The 14,584-nt window shown below is 49.5% G+C and overlaps 2 protein-coding genes across 7 annotated transcripts in view; one reads left to right on the top strand and one right to left on the bottom strand.

Moving 5' to 3' along the window:
- Window positions 1–6,941, top strand: part of SPACA6 (sperm acrosome associated 6) — a 16,490-nt gene extending 9,549 nt beyond the window's left edge. For 5 of the 6 annotated variants that reach the window (XR_007401945.1, XM_025421427.3, XM_025421426.3 and 2 more), the window contains one exon: window positions 2,613–3,214. Coding sequence is in view for 3 of the 6 variants with exons in the window: in XM_025421427.3 (XP_025277212.3) it covers window positions 2,613–2,649 (37 nt within the window). In the remaining 3 variants the exon portion in view is untranslated. Of the gene's footprint in view, window positions 1–2,612; window positions 3,215–4,860 lie in introns of those variants that run through there. The other variant, XM_049093436.1, reaches the window with a different exon arrangement.
- On the bottom strand, window positions 4,705–14,584 carry HAS1 (hyaluronan synthase 1). Its single transcript, XM_035705896.2, is given in 6 exon segments — window positions 4,705–5,709; window positions 7,416–7,548; window positions 8,132–8,357; window positions 9,766–10,158; window positions 10,160–10,474; window positions 14,201–14,584. Coding segments are annotated over 6 exon segments (1,752 nt in total). The 5' UTR covers window positions 14,210–14,584; the 3' UTR covers window positions 4,705–5,033.

The raw sequence follows: 14,584 nt of genomic DNA, 5'->3' as shown, positions 1-14,584 counted from the left end.
CTTTCCACCCTGCAGTTTGTCTGGCCTTTGCTTATTCCTTAAATTTGTCATGATTCTTGTCACCCTCTCCAGGACCTGGTTCGCTGTTGTTTCCTGCCTAGAATCACGTTTTCTCCCTTCTGTGTCTAAACTCACTTATGATTTCCTCTGAAAAACCTTTACATGTATTAACCAATTTCATCCCTCTGACAACTCTGTGTCTGGCAGGCAGCTGGACTCCACCTCCCTTTTTTTGTCCTCTTTACTCTCTGGCCCCACTAGTCATTTTTTTTGTCTCTTGAACATGCAAAGCTCAGTCCCACGTTCCAGCCTTTGCACATGATGTTCTTCATACTTGATGTGACTTGACTGTGAAACTCACAAAGCTACCTCCCTCTCACTGCACAGGTCCCAGCTCAAATGTCATCTTCACTGACCATTTCCCTCCCTGTCAGCTGACATCCCCCTCTCTATTTTCACTTGTGCATTTTACTCATGGGACTTGATGTCAACCTGTGTTTTTTATTTTGGTTTGTGTCTTCTCACCTAAAAGATAAGTTACTTCTGGGCATCTGCTCATTCTTGTTCACTAATATATTCCCCTTTGCTCACTCCTTCATTCATTCAGAGAATATTTACTGAGTACTTCTTTTTTTTTTTTTTTTTTTTTTTTACTGAGTACTTCTATGTGCCAGGCATTTTCAAGGCACTGTAGAGACAGCAGTGAAGAAATCAGAACAGATGGGGTGCTGGGATGGTTCAGTAGTTGTGTGTCTGCCTTTGGCTACGGTTGTGATCCCGGGGTGCTGGGATCGAGTCCCATGGGGAGCCTGCTCCTCTCTCTGCCTGTATCTCTGCCTCTCTCTGTGTGTCTCTCATGAACAAATAAATAAAATCTTTAAAAAAAAAATCACAATAGACAAAAATCTGCTCCCTAAAGGAGTTTAGATTCTTTGAGGGGCTAGTGCACAGAGGTAGAGAAAGAATCTTGTGGAGCCCGACATGGGGCTCAATTTCATATCCCTGAAATCATGACCTGAGATGAAATCAGGAGTCAGATGCTTAACTGACTGAGCTAGCCAGGTGCCTGTGGAGTTTAGATTGTAATGGATGGTCAGACAATAAAAAGAAAATTAAACAAAATAAGACACGGATCAAATGAGAAACGGCAAGGGCAAAATCCCTCTAGTGCACCTAATATTGGAGACGTGGCCAGGAGGCATCTGGAGCAGGACTTTAGGAAACGAGTACACAATGAAGTCAGAGAGAATGTGCAGGACCTTGGCCACTGTAAGGTCTGGATTTCCCTCTAAGATGAGAGTAATGGGCAGTTTTTGAGGCCAGGAAAGTCATGATTTGATTTGATTTGTATGGCTACTGCATGGACAATGAACTGTAGGGGGCAGGAACCACTATGAGGTGCTGTGATAATCTAGACAGCTATAATTTGGGAAGGAGATGCAGCTCAGGGACAACTGTGGTGACAGTGACGAGTTTGGGTTTTTGGTTTTTTTTTTTTTCTTTTTTAAAAATTTTATCTATTTGAGAGAGAGCAGAGCATGAGAGGGAGAAGCAGACTCCCCACCAAGCAGGAAGCCCAATGTGGGGCTCGATCCCAGGACCCCAGGATCACGACCTGAGCCAAAAGCAGATACTTAACTGACTGAGCCTCCCAGGTGCCCCTGACAGTGAGGAGCTCTAGATCTGTCCTGAAGGTAGGATCAGTGGGGTTCGCTGATAGATTGGAATGTTAGGTGTGAGAGGAAGAAAAGAGAAGGGGCAGTGTCCATGGTCAGGGCAGCAGAGGGTCCAGTAGAATCCTCTGCCATGATGGCAATGTTCTAGATATGTACTGTCCATTGTGGTGGCTACCAGCTACCTGTGGCCATGAAGTGGGTCAGATGTGGCCAGTGCAACTGAGGATCTAAATTTATAATCTTTTATAGCTTTAATAATTTAAGTTGTCCCTCAGCTGTGAAAATAGAAATCACAGAGGCATGTGTCTTTGTGTAACTCTGGATCACACTCTTTGTTTACTTGACAAGGAGCTCCTGGAAGGCAGGGGCTGCCTCTTACTCATTTCTGCATTTGCAAACCTGGCAAAATGTGTAATTCAGTACATACTTGGTAAATGGTTTCATGACTGATTGACGTCATCAAAGAATGAATTAAAAAAATTAAATAGTCCTCTGTGGTAGGGGATATGTTGTGTGCAGTGCAGTTCTAGCATTTTTGATGTGAGCAGCTAGAATGTCAGAGTTCTGTTTACTGAGATAACGGATGCTGTGGGAGGAGCAGTTTTCTTGGAAGGTTTCAAGGAGGGAGGAAGAGGAGGACAGATGAGGCGTTGGGTCTGGTGATGAGGAAGTGACTTGGAGGCAATTGGGTATACAAGTCGGGAATTCTGGAGTGAGGTCTGATCTGAAGATACAAGTTTCAGAGCCATGGGAACCCTGGGTGGCGCAGCGGTTTAGCGCCTGCCTTTGGCCCAGGACGCGATCCTGGAGACCCGGGATCGAATCCCACGTCGGGCTCCCGGTGCATGGAGCCTGCTTCTCCCTCTGCCTATGTCTCTCTGCCTCTCTCTCTCTCTGTGTGACTATCATAAATAAATAAAAAATTAAAAAAAAAAGTTTCAGAGCCATGCCACTGAATGCACAGAGGAAATGAGTGTAAATCCGTAAGAGAAGTGGATAGGAGGAAGTTTCTCCAAAGTTAAGCCATTTGAACCATGAGAAGCTGAGAAGGCAGCTGTGGCATCCCTGAAAGCCAAATGAAGAAAGCACTTCAAGAAGAGAGTGATCAGCTGGTCAGATGCTGCTGCATCATGAGAGAGGAGGCCTGAGAATTGGCCATTGGTTTCAGCAACATGGACATCACTGATAAACTTGACTGGAGCCATTTCCAAAGAGCCATGGCTGGGAGCCATCTGATTGGCATGGATTTGAAAGTCAGTGGGAGGCAACACTAGTCATCAGAGAAATGCAAATCAAAGCCACAATGAGATACCATTTCACACCCCCTGGGAGGCTATAATCAAAAAGTCAGGTGAGGGGCACCTGAGTGGCTTAGTTGGTTAAGCATCTGCCTTGGGCTCAGGTCATGATCCCAGGGTCCTGGAATCAAGCCTCGCCTTGGGCTCCCTGCTCAGCAGAGTCTGCTTTTCCCTCTCCCTCTACTCCTCACCTTACTCATGTTCACTGTCTCTCTCAAATAAAATCTTTTTTAAACAAAATCAGGTGATAACAAATGTTGGTGACAATATAGGGAAATCAGAACCCTCCTACTTTGCTAATGGGAATATAAAATGGTACAGGCGCTGTGAAAACCACCTGTCAGTTTCTTAAGAATTAAACAGGACCACCATATGACTCAGCAACTCCACTCCTAGAGAAGCCCACCTGAGAGAATCTAACACACAGAGAATCTAAGACACATCTAACACACAGTTTCTGTTCACACAGAAACGTGTCTGTGAATGTCTATAGCATTATTCACAACAGCCAAAAAATGGAAACATCCCAAATATCCATCGACTGATAAATGTGTAAACCAAATGTAATATATCCCTACAGAGGAATATTATTTGGAAGTAAAAGGGAATGAGCCAATGATACATGCAACAACACAGATGAACTTTGTGTCACAAAAAAATATATATTGCATGATTCCATTTATGTGAAATGTCCAGAAGAGACAAATCTGTGGAGATAAAGCATAGATTGTGGTTGCCTAGGGCATGGAGGTGGGTTCGGGGTGAGGAATGCAAGTGACTGCCAGTGAATGTGGAGTTCCTTTTGGGGGGTGATGAAAATGTTCTAAAATTAGATTATGGTAATGGCTGCAGGAGTCTATAAAGTTACTAAAGACCATTGAATTAGGCACTTAATGTGGCTGAACTTTGTGGAAGAGAAATTGGAGACAAAGATAAACAGCTCTCAAGGAGTTTTGCTGTTAGAAATGAAACAGTATGGGGCATCTAGCTGGCTCAGTCGGTGGAGCATGCAAAAGATCTTGATCTCCTGGTCATGAGTTTGAGCCCCACTGAGGGGGAGAGATTACTTTGAAAAAAGGAAAAAAAAAAAAAAAAAACAGTAGCTCAGGAGGAAATAGGTCAAGACAGGGTGTCCTAAAAGTCACAGAGTGATAGCACATTTGGATGCTGGTGGGAAAGACCTCATGGGGAGGGAAGAATTGATGATGTGGGAAGAATGGAAGGAGTGAGATCTTTGAGTAGACCTGAAGGCATGAGACTTAATGCCCCAGTGGGATGGGCTGGCATTGGAGCACAGTCAGTTTGCGGTCAGTAATGAGGAAGGTGTGGCCTGTGTGGGCACAGATGGAGATCAGTGGAAAGATATGCAGGTGGGACTGGTTTTTTTCTTGTCACTTTTGTTTTCTCAGTGAGATGGAAAGCAAAGTAAGGGTGAGGTGCTAGGGGTTTGAGGAGATGAGGTATGGCTTCCCTTTCTTAGAGAGCAGCCAAGTAGACCAGGAAAAGGCCCTCCTCAGTACCTAACAGTGTCACCACATAGCAGGTACTCCATTAAGTATCTGTGCTGAGAATTTTCACCCTCACATCTCCGACCCATGGGATTATTATCCCTGTTTCCCGAAGAAGGACCCTTCTAGGTTCAAACAGCTGGCACCTAGGACAGAGCCACAAGTCCCCAACCTTCAGCCCTATAACCCCTCAGGTCTCAAAGAAAAGGGGGAGACTCAGGAGAAAATAAATAAAATTCTTTATTATATCCTAGTCACACAGTACAAATGGATATTAAATAAAAACAGGGAGAAAGCAGGCCCCAGGACAGCATGTGGAGACCCTTGTCCCCCACCCCTAAAAATCCATGCCCTGATCAATAAATACCCCCTTCCCAGAGACCCTGAAGTCCCAGCCTCAAGAATCTTGGGTCAACACCCCCTCGCTTCACAGAGGAGGGAAACTGAGCCCCAGAGAATCACCCAGCAAGTCTGTGGCTCCTGGGGCCCCTGCTGGTTTCCTCTTTTGCCTCCCTTGAAGTCCCCTGGGTGGGCACCCTGCACACCCAGACTCACACCTGGACTCTGTAGCCACCTGAGCGCCGCCGGCAGAGCCTCCGCACACCCACCCAGTAGAGCGTCAGCATGAGCACCCAGTAGCCCACGTAGGCGCCAGCCCCTGCGGCCAGGTGGTGGGCCTCGGCAGCCCGGGAAGGGCCGCTCCAGTCAGCCCGGGCCTCATGCACCAAGCTGCGGACCAGGCCCCCCAGGAGCAGCAAAGCCCAGAGGGCCAGTGGCAGCAGGGGGACGTAGTTGGCGGCTAGCTTCCGCCGGCCAGAGGTGCCCCAGCCACTCTGGTTCATGGTGGCCAGCGCCAGGAACTTGGCGGGCAGGAGGCCGCACATGTAGAGCGGCGCGTAGAGCGAGAGCAGCACCATGCGTGGGCAGCCGCGCAGCCAGGCCGCAAAGGCCGCCTTAGCCAGCGCCACACCCTGCACGCACAGCAGCACCCACAGCAGCGCCCATGGGCGGCCTGCATAGAAGAGCCGCAACACCGTAGCCGCCACGAAGAAGGGGAAGAGGCCCGAGACCACTGCCTCATAGGTCATCCACGCGTGGTGCCGGTGCCACCAGAGCGCGTTGTACAGCCACTCGCGGAAGTATGATTTGGACCAGCGTGTCTGCTGGCTCAGCCAGCGCAGGAAGGAAGAGGGAGTCTCAGAGTAGCAGCGGGACCGGGAGGTGTACCTGGATGGAAGGGACAGGACAGGCATCAGGACGGCCCTCTCGGTGGCCAGGACAGAGACTAGAGCCAGAAGAGGCCACTGCCGGACAACTGCTGGGCTGCAAGCATTCTTGACCTCCCTGGGCCTCATGTTCTCCTAAGTAAAATGGGACTGACCAGGATTCCTACCTAACAGGGCTGTTGTGAGAACTGAATCGGGATTAGAGGCCAAGTGCTTAGGATGGTATGTCGTACTTGCTCAATAAATATTAGCAACTACTACGGTTTGCGCTATGACTAATATCACTACTGCCATTACTAATATCGTCACAGTTACTGACCTATTACTAATGCTATCACTAATCTGTTACGAATACTCTAGCGCTTGCTCTTACTGGCAGGCCCTGTGGTGAGGAATAAGCCAGGCGCTGTTCCTACCCAGGGCATCCCATGTGTTAGAGCTCAAGGGACCCATCAAGCCTCCTTCCTGCAGCCGCAGCAGACATCCTAGTCAGTCCCCACCCAGTGTGTGGCAAAGCCCACACAAGGCTAGAATCCTGCTCCTGGAATGTCATCAGGTGGCCGCTAACAGTTGCGTTTCTTAGGAGGCGTCCCACTATTCTCTCCCCGCGGGTATTACTTGACACTGTTGTCCAGTCTCTTAACCCTGGCTGCCAGGCATCCTCAGGAGCCTCCCTGCCCTGCCCTTGGTCTCCTGCAGTCCGTACCCAAAACAGCTGCCAGAGGCATCCTGTTAAACAACACATCACCCCTCTGTCCACAGTCCTCCCATGGCTCCCTGTCTTCATTCAAAGTGCTTGGGTGGCCTGTAAGCCTTTCTGGAGTGCACTCCATTACCACTCTGTCCTCCTTCCCGGATGCTCTCTCCCTTGCTAGGGTTCCGGCCGCATCATATCCAACCTCTATGCCTAGGAAGGGCATCCTAGTTAACATTTCATTCCCTGCTTCCAGACTCTACCTCCCCTTTCCTGGCATGTGCATTATCCAGTGTACTACTGGATACTCCTTGGTCATGGTCTCCCTAGTAAGCAGTATGCGTAAGCATGAATTTGTGTCTCTTGTTAATGGCTGCATCCCCAGAGCCTAAAACATTGTAATGAGGGGCGCCTGGCTCGTTACATGGGAAGAGCCTGCCGCTCTTGATCTTGGGGTTGTGAGTTCAAGCCCCACACTGGGTATGGAGGTTACTTAAACTTTTAAAAACCCACTTTGTAATAAATATTTGCCTTGTGAATGAATGCATGGGTTCCTTTGGTATACCCTAAGTTCTCTCCGGCCCTTTCACAGGGCCTAGTTTTGTAGAATCTCTTTCCCCTGAACCTGACCCAGTCTCACTGGATTACGACTCTTCCTGAAGTACTCCATTCTTCTTGCTCACTCTCCCACTAGATCCCACTCTCCCTTCCCACCTCACTCGGAGTAATCTGTGAGGCCGCGGTAGAGCCACTGTGCCCCATCTCATGTTGTACCTTCTAGGTGGAATTCCCCACCCCCCACCTTGCCTCACTTAGTAGAGTCCACTGGGTCACACAATCAGCCAACCCTGCCCCTTCCAGTATCTTCCATTCTCCCCTAATGTCTCACTTGGTAGAGCCCACTGTCCTGCCAGATACTTTGGATTTGGAGAATTCCCAAAAGACACACACACACACACACACAGAGTCACTGGCCTCCACACACACCCAACCACCTGATCCCCTCGGCTTACTTGGTGGCATAGCCCATGCTGAGCATCCGGTTAGTAAGGTGTCGGTCATCCCCAAAGGTACAGTGGGTACCCAGAAACTTCTGGTTGTACCAGGCCTCAAGGAACTGCTGCAGGAGGTTGTTTCTGTATAGGCCTGGGTGGAGGTGGGGAGAACAGGAGCATCAGCCTCTACTGTCCCCCATCCTATCTCTAACCCGACTCACCTCCAATTTTGGCCCCATCCTCAACCATCTCAATCCTGTCCTCAGCCCTGTCTCCAGCGACAACTCCAGCCCCAATCCCATTCTCAACAGCAATCCTTCCTCAACCCCACACTCATCCCAAAATTTGCCCCAATCCTATCCCTGACCCATATCCACTTTGACAGCAAAACTATCCCAACTCCATCATCAACCCCATATCCATTCTCAGCCCTATTCCCTACTCATCTCCTTCCAAAAACCCACCACCAACCCCAAACTTGGCCCCAGCCCTGTCCTTGACTCCCAACTCCAACCCATTCTCTTCCCCCAAACCTTTCCTCAGCCCCAAGCCCTATCCCCATCCACACCCTTCCTCCAACCCCACCAAACACCATCCCACCTCCAACTTCCAGTCTCATCCCTATCCCCCATCCCTGTTGCAGCTCCATCCTCAATCTCAATTACATCCCATTCTGACTCTCTCTCACCCCCTCCACTCTATCCATGGCCCTCCCCAGCCCTACCCCTGCTCACCTAGGGGACCACTGATGCAGGACACACAGTGGAAGTAGCTCTGACAAGCCCGCTCCACATTGAAGGCCACCCAGTACCGCAGGCTGCTTAGGAAGCTGACCCAGGAGTCCAGGGGATTAAGGATCCGCACATCCCCCCCAACGGCCCCTACCCTGGGGTCCTCGTCCAGCACCTGCACCAGCTCCAGCAGTGCCATGGGGTCCAGCCTTGTGTCTGAGTCACACACCTGTGGGGTGGAAGGAGCCAGGATCAGGCCAGGTTGGTACTTGAGGGGAGGACATCACAGGGTAGGGAACTGCTGGGACACTGCACCCAATCTGAACATAACTTCCAATTTTTAAAAAAGATTTTATTTATTTATTTATGACAGAGAGGCAGAGACACAGGCAGAGGCAGAAGCAGGCTCCATGCAGGGAACCCACATGGGACTCGATCGCGGGACTCTAGGATCACACCCCGGGCTGATGGTGGCGCTAAACTGCTGGGCCACCAGGGCTGCCCTAACTTCCAATTTTGTAGTCACTTTCAAGATGGCCTCCCTAAGATCCACACCCTTGTACAATACCTTCCTCTGGCATGTGGGTGAGATCTATAACTTGCTTCTAACCCATAGGATGTGGCAAAAGTGATGACACATAACTCCTGTGATTATATTACCTAATACACAAATAGTAAAGGAGTTCTGCAATGTAATTAAGATCCCTAATCTGTTGAGAGCTCCTGGGTGGGTCTGGCCTAATCAGGTGAGCCCTTTATAAAAGAAGGTCTAGAAGTTAGAGACTTTTTCTTGCTTGCCTGGAAGAAGTTTTACAACTACAAGAAGATCAACCCTGCCCACAAACATAGGAGCCTAGGAGAGGCCCCTGAGCTGTAGATACGACCCAGCTCCAGCTGACATCATGATCATGGCCTGATGGTACCGGAACAGAAGAGCCAGTTAAGCTCTGCCCAGACTCCTGACATGGAAACTAGGAGATAATAAGTGTTTTCTTTCAAGCTGCCAAATTTGTGGTTTTCATTTGTTAGGCAGCAATAGGTAACTAATGTGGTGCATTACTGAACCAATTCCTATACTGGATGAGGACAAGAAGAGATCTCTACATTGAAAAGGTGAATGAATAAAGCAATGAGTGACTTCTACATTGGATGGATAAATGAACAAATCTTTAGATTGGGTGGATGACTAGATGGATGGATGGGTGGGTGAGGGAGAAGGAAAGAGCCTGCATCCAACAAATGAATGAATAAAATAAACGAATGACCTCCAACTGGGAAGATGGATGTAAGAAGGTATGAGTGATGTCAACAACAATTTAAAAAAGAATGTATGAGTAGGAGTGAAAGGAAGAGTATGCAGCTGAAGGATGAATGAATGAAGAAAGGGAGGAATTAATGAGTCACTACACGAATGACTGAAACAAATGAGCCGTCTCCTTATTGGGTGGACGGATAGAGGGATGTAGGAATGAACGAGTGACGGAAGGAGTCCCTACACTGAATGGCTGGATAAACAAAGACAGTCCGAAAGAGGCCCCTTCCAATCCCTGCACCCAACCAAGAATCCTACAGAAGGGGGGCGGCCCTACTCCGGCGTCGGGCCGTCCGGGCGGTGCGCGCGGGCGCCTTGCACTCACCTGCACGTAGTCCACAGAGTCGCCGAGCGCCTTGAAGGCCGTGTACATGACCTCGCGCTTGCCGCCCCAGCGCTGCGCCACGCACACGCACCTGTGCGTCCTCACCAGCGCCTCCACCGCCAGCCGCCCGGGGTCTTCGGCCTCCACCTCCCGGTAGGCGCCCGCGCCTGCCGCGCCCGCCGCCGCCGGCTCCCAGGGCTGGTGGTAGTTGCCGTCCCACACGTAGGTGGCCGGGTCCTCGTCGGCGAAGACCTCGCGGAACATGTCCACCATGTAGAGGTCCTCGGGGCGGTTGCCGTCCACCACCATGAGGACGCGCAGCCGCGCGCGCGGGTACTGCAGAGCGCGGGCGGACGCCAGGCACTGGCGCAGGTACGCAGGGTCCTCCTGGTACGGCCGAGATGGTCAGCGCCACGCTGCGCGCCGCCGCCGCGTCCAGGGGCCCCCGCGCTGCCGCCCGCCTCGCCGCCGCCGCCACCCGCCGGTGCTCCAGGTACGCGAAGAGGCTCTGCGCCACCAGGTGCGCGGAGAGGAAGGCCCCGTAGAGACCAAAGGCCAGGAGGCCGTAGCGGTCGGAGGCCAGCGGCACCCCGGCGGCGTAGGCCCAGGTCATGAGGCCCAAGATGAGCAGCGCGAAGGTGATGGTCAGCACTCGCCGGGCCAGGCCGGAGCAGTGGCGGGCGGCCGGGGTGGGCTTGGGCAGCTCCTGCTGGGGGATAGCAAAGGGGAAAGGGTCCTGAAGTCCTCCTCCGGGAAGCGGGAAGCGAAGACCTAGGTCTCCCCCGAATGCCTCCCCGCCCCCGCCCCAAGTCAATACAACATCCCCTTTTTGTAAAGAAAATCCTGTGGGTACTGCAAAGTTATTTTCTTTATTTATTTATGATAGTCACACACACACACACAGAGAGAGAGAGAGAGAGAGAGAAGCAGAGACACAGGCAGAGGGAGAAGCAGGCTCCATGCACCGGGAGCCCGACATGGGATTCGATCCCGCGTCTCCAGGATCCCGCCCTGGGCCAAAGGCAGGCGCCAAACGGCTGCGCCACCCAGGGATCCCTGCAAAGTTATTTTCACCAATGAAAGTAATTGTGGCAAACAGCAAGCTCGATGCCTGATTATATTATATTGATTCTAATATATTTTTCCCTACATTAAAAAAAAAGATTTTAATTTATTCCTGAGAGAGAGAGAGATTGGCTGAGACATAGGCAGAGGAAGAAGTGGGCTCCCTGGGAGGAGCCCCACGCGGGACTGATCCCAGAAACCCAGGATCATGACCTGAGCCAAAAGCAGAGGCTCAACCACTGAGATACCCAGGCACCCATTTCCTCACATTTTATATTATTATTTTTTTTTAAAGATTTATTTATATATTCATGAGAGACACAGAGAGGCAGAGACCTAGGCAGAGGAAGAAGTGTCCCGCAGAGTGTCCAATTGGGGGGGGGAGCTCGATCTGGGACATTTCCTCACATTTTAAACAGCTCTTCAATCCACGAGGATTACACTGAAGGAATGTTTAATTAATAAGGATTCTCCTCCCCTCCTGCTTCTTAGTGGTACATGAAATAATCACTCATCTCACAGAGGTTTCTTAGGGTTGAGATTGTTAATCATCATCATCTTAAAAATAATGCAATGTGGTATGTACCAGATAAGCCTTTTATTTTATTTTATTTTATTTTATTTTATTTTATTAATTTAATTTAATTTAGTCCTCACGACAGCCCTATGAGGTAGGTACAATCATCCCCATTTTACAGATGAGGCAGCTGAGTCAGAGAAAGATGCAGCAACCTGCCCAAGGTCACACCTGGATAGCAAAGAAGCTAGGGTTTGAACCCTAAGAATCTGGTCACTGAACCATCAGCTTATATATTGAAGCTTTACTCCCCAGGAGAGCCTGAGGGTGCAGGAGGCAACAGATAATGTTTTCAGTGCCATCATACCCATAGCAAAACTGAAGACTGGTTAGTCAGGAAGAATGGCTTGCTCAAGGTCACGAAGCTCACAGGTAGGGGGAGTCTTTTCTCCAACTTCCCAAGGGCATGGCCATGGTCTCCTTCACTGCTCAGGTCTCCAACAGGCTCAAGTGCCTAATACACATTGCTGGAAGACCTCAGAATCAGAGAGAGACATGACTCTGTTTTCTCGTCTTGTAAATTGGGGATTTAGCCCCTTCTACACATCAAGTACTGCTCCAAATGTGGCAGATACTGTTACTTGTTCCTGTTACATAGGTGAGGTGATTCTCTTGCCCAAGGCCACTCAGGCAGTCTGGCTCCATGGTCCTCTAAGCTAAACTGCCTCCTGTGTCATCAGCTTCCATCTCATGGGCTTCTTTATGAGTTAAATGAGTCATTAGGATACAGACTTGTGTTGTCCAATACAGGAGTCACCAGCCACATGTAGCTACTGGGTGCTTGAAAAGCAGCCAGTATGACAGAGGAGCTGACTTTTTAATTTTATTTAAATATTTAACTATAGAAACTGATACTTGATTCAATATTGGAAAGTTTTTAAGTATGTTTGAAACAAGTAGGGTGTGTGAAGCTTCTTTTTCACCTGTCAATTTTATGAAACCTAAATAGAGGTCCAGATCAAGTATCTCCAATGAAAGTATATAGCATCTGTGTGAGGTGTGCTATACATCTGGATTTTTAAGGCTTTGTTGAGAAAAGAAAGAGTTAAATATCTCATTAATATTTGTATTGGGGCAGCCCAGGTGGCTCAGTGGTTTAGCACCATCTTCAGCCCAGGGTGTGATCCTGGAGACCCAGTATCAAGTCCCACATCAGGCTCCCTGCATGGAGCCTGCTTCCCCCTCTGCCTGTGTCTCTGCCTCTCTCTCTCTCTCTCTGTCTCTCATGAATAAATAAATAAAATCTTTAAAAAATTATTTGTATTGTTGCATACTGAAATGACAGTTTTAAAAATCTTGTTATGAAGTTTTATGTTACTTTGTAGTAAATATGGTCTGATGCATCTATTCATGCATATGATATGTCTGAGATAGCAAGGGTCAGCACCCTACATCCCTCGGGCCAAATGCCTGCTACCCTTTTCACTACAGCTCTGCAAGCTAAGACTAGTTTTTAGGATTTTTGTTTTTGTTTTTTCAAAGATTTTATTTTTAAGTAATCTCTACACCCAGTGTGGGGCTCAAACTTACAACCCGGAGATCAAGAGTCATATGCTCTACCAACTGAGCCAGCTGGGCATCTCTAGTTTTTACATTTTTGAATGGGTGAAAAAAGTCAAAAGAATATTTTGTGGCATATGAAAATTAGACATTCAAACTTCAGCATCCTTAAATCAAGTTTTACTGGCACACAGCCACACTCATCTGTTTACATACTGTTTATGGCTGATTTCATGCTACACCGAAGTTGAGTAGTTGCAGGAGAGACCATATGCACACAAAAAACTTAAATATTGATTATCTAGCTTTCTACAGAAAAAGTTTGATGACCCCTGATACATTGGGTTATATAAAATATATTATTGAAATTAAGTTCATCTTTTTCTTTCTACTTTTTAAAATGTGGCCACTAAAAAATTTTTAACTATGTAAGTGGCTCACATTATAGGACACAGTTTTAACTTCTATAAGGTAGAGTTTTTAGCATAGTAATCACTCAATATTAATAATCATATTATTATTACTTCTGGAATTCTCCTTCTATGTCCTTTTGATCCAAACCTGGCCCTGCCTGAGTTTCTGGAGGGTGGCCCAATTCATGCTGGGGTTCACTGAGATAGCTGGACCACTGGAGGGCTCTAATGTCAACACTCAGAAACACACATACACAGCCCCACACATATATTCCCACATATATTCCTGTCTCTGCCAAGAGACACACAGAGCGTGCCCACAAAAGAAAACATTCATGTCCTCTAAGAACCTCTGTTCTTAGAACTTAGTGACCCTGAGACTCTCACCAACAGCCACACAGGTGAATTTGGAAACACACCCCCTTGAGCAGAAAGGAGCTAAGCCAGGGATCGGATGCCCTCAGGGCCACAAACACTTAAGCACCCACCCGTGGGTCCCAGCAAAGGGACAGAGTTTCAGAAAACCGTAACAGTTAAGGTTGAGCCATATGAAATGACCATTTTCAAAGGGCAAACGTGACCAGATAGCCGCGATTTCATTTGGTTCAACTTCATAGTTATTGAACAGCCGTAACAGAAGAAATCCGGGCCCCATGTCAAGCGAATACAGCCCTGCCTCGCGCAGCCGCACCCCGCACACGGACGCGGGCTTACTGCAGGATCAGCGTGGGCCTGTCCCCTCTCATACACTACAGGTGGGATGGCCACCTACAAGGGGGGATGGAACCCGGACGCCCCAGCGGGGGTCGCCGTCACTACAGCAGCGCGCCCGGGGTCCCCACCCACGTGGTCGCACAGGTGCCGGCAGACCCGCACGCACCTGTGTCATCGCTGCGGGTCCAGCGTGCGCTCCTCTCCTGCTCCTCGCTCCCGGGTCTCGCTGTGGCCCGGGAGCCCGGGGGTCATTTGAAGACCGATGCGGGCGGGGGCGGAGGAGGGCTGACGTCAGGGCGGAGCTGGGCCAGGGGCTCTGAGGTCACGGATGAGCCGGGCAGCTCCACCCGCTTCCCGCCACTGCCCGCCGCCCCGCGCCCGACGGCCTCGGTTCCCAGGGCCGCAGTCGCGCCCTCCCCTGCCCTCCCAGGCCTCCTTCTCCCGCTCTGCACTCTCTGCGCTCTCTGCGCTCTCTTCTCTCCATTCCTGCCTTCCTCTCCCTCGCTGTCTGCCCCACTGCGTCTTTCCTCACGTCTGCCCCATTCTTCTG

Source organism: Canis lupus, chromosome 1, assembly GCF_003254725.2.
Source record: "Canis lupus dingo isolate Sandy chromosome 1, ASM325472v2, whole genome shotgun sequence".
NCBI lineage: Eukaryota > Metazoa > Chordata > Mammalia > Carnivora > Canidae > Canis > Canis lupus.
The sequence above is the reverse complement of the archived record's forward strand: the minus strand, read 5'-3'. Positions and strand labels throughout refer to the sequence as shown.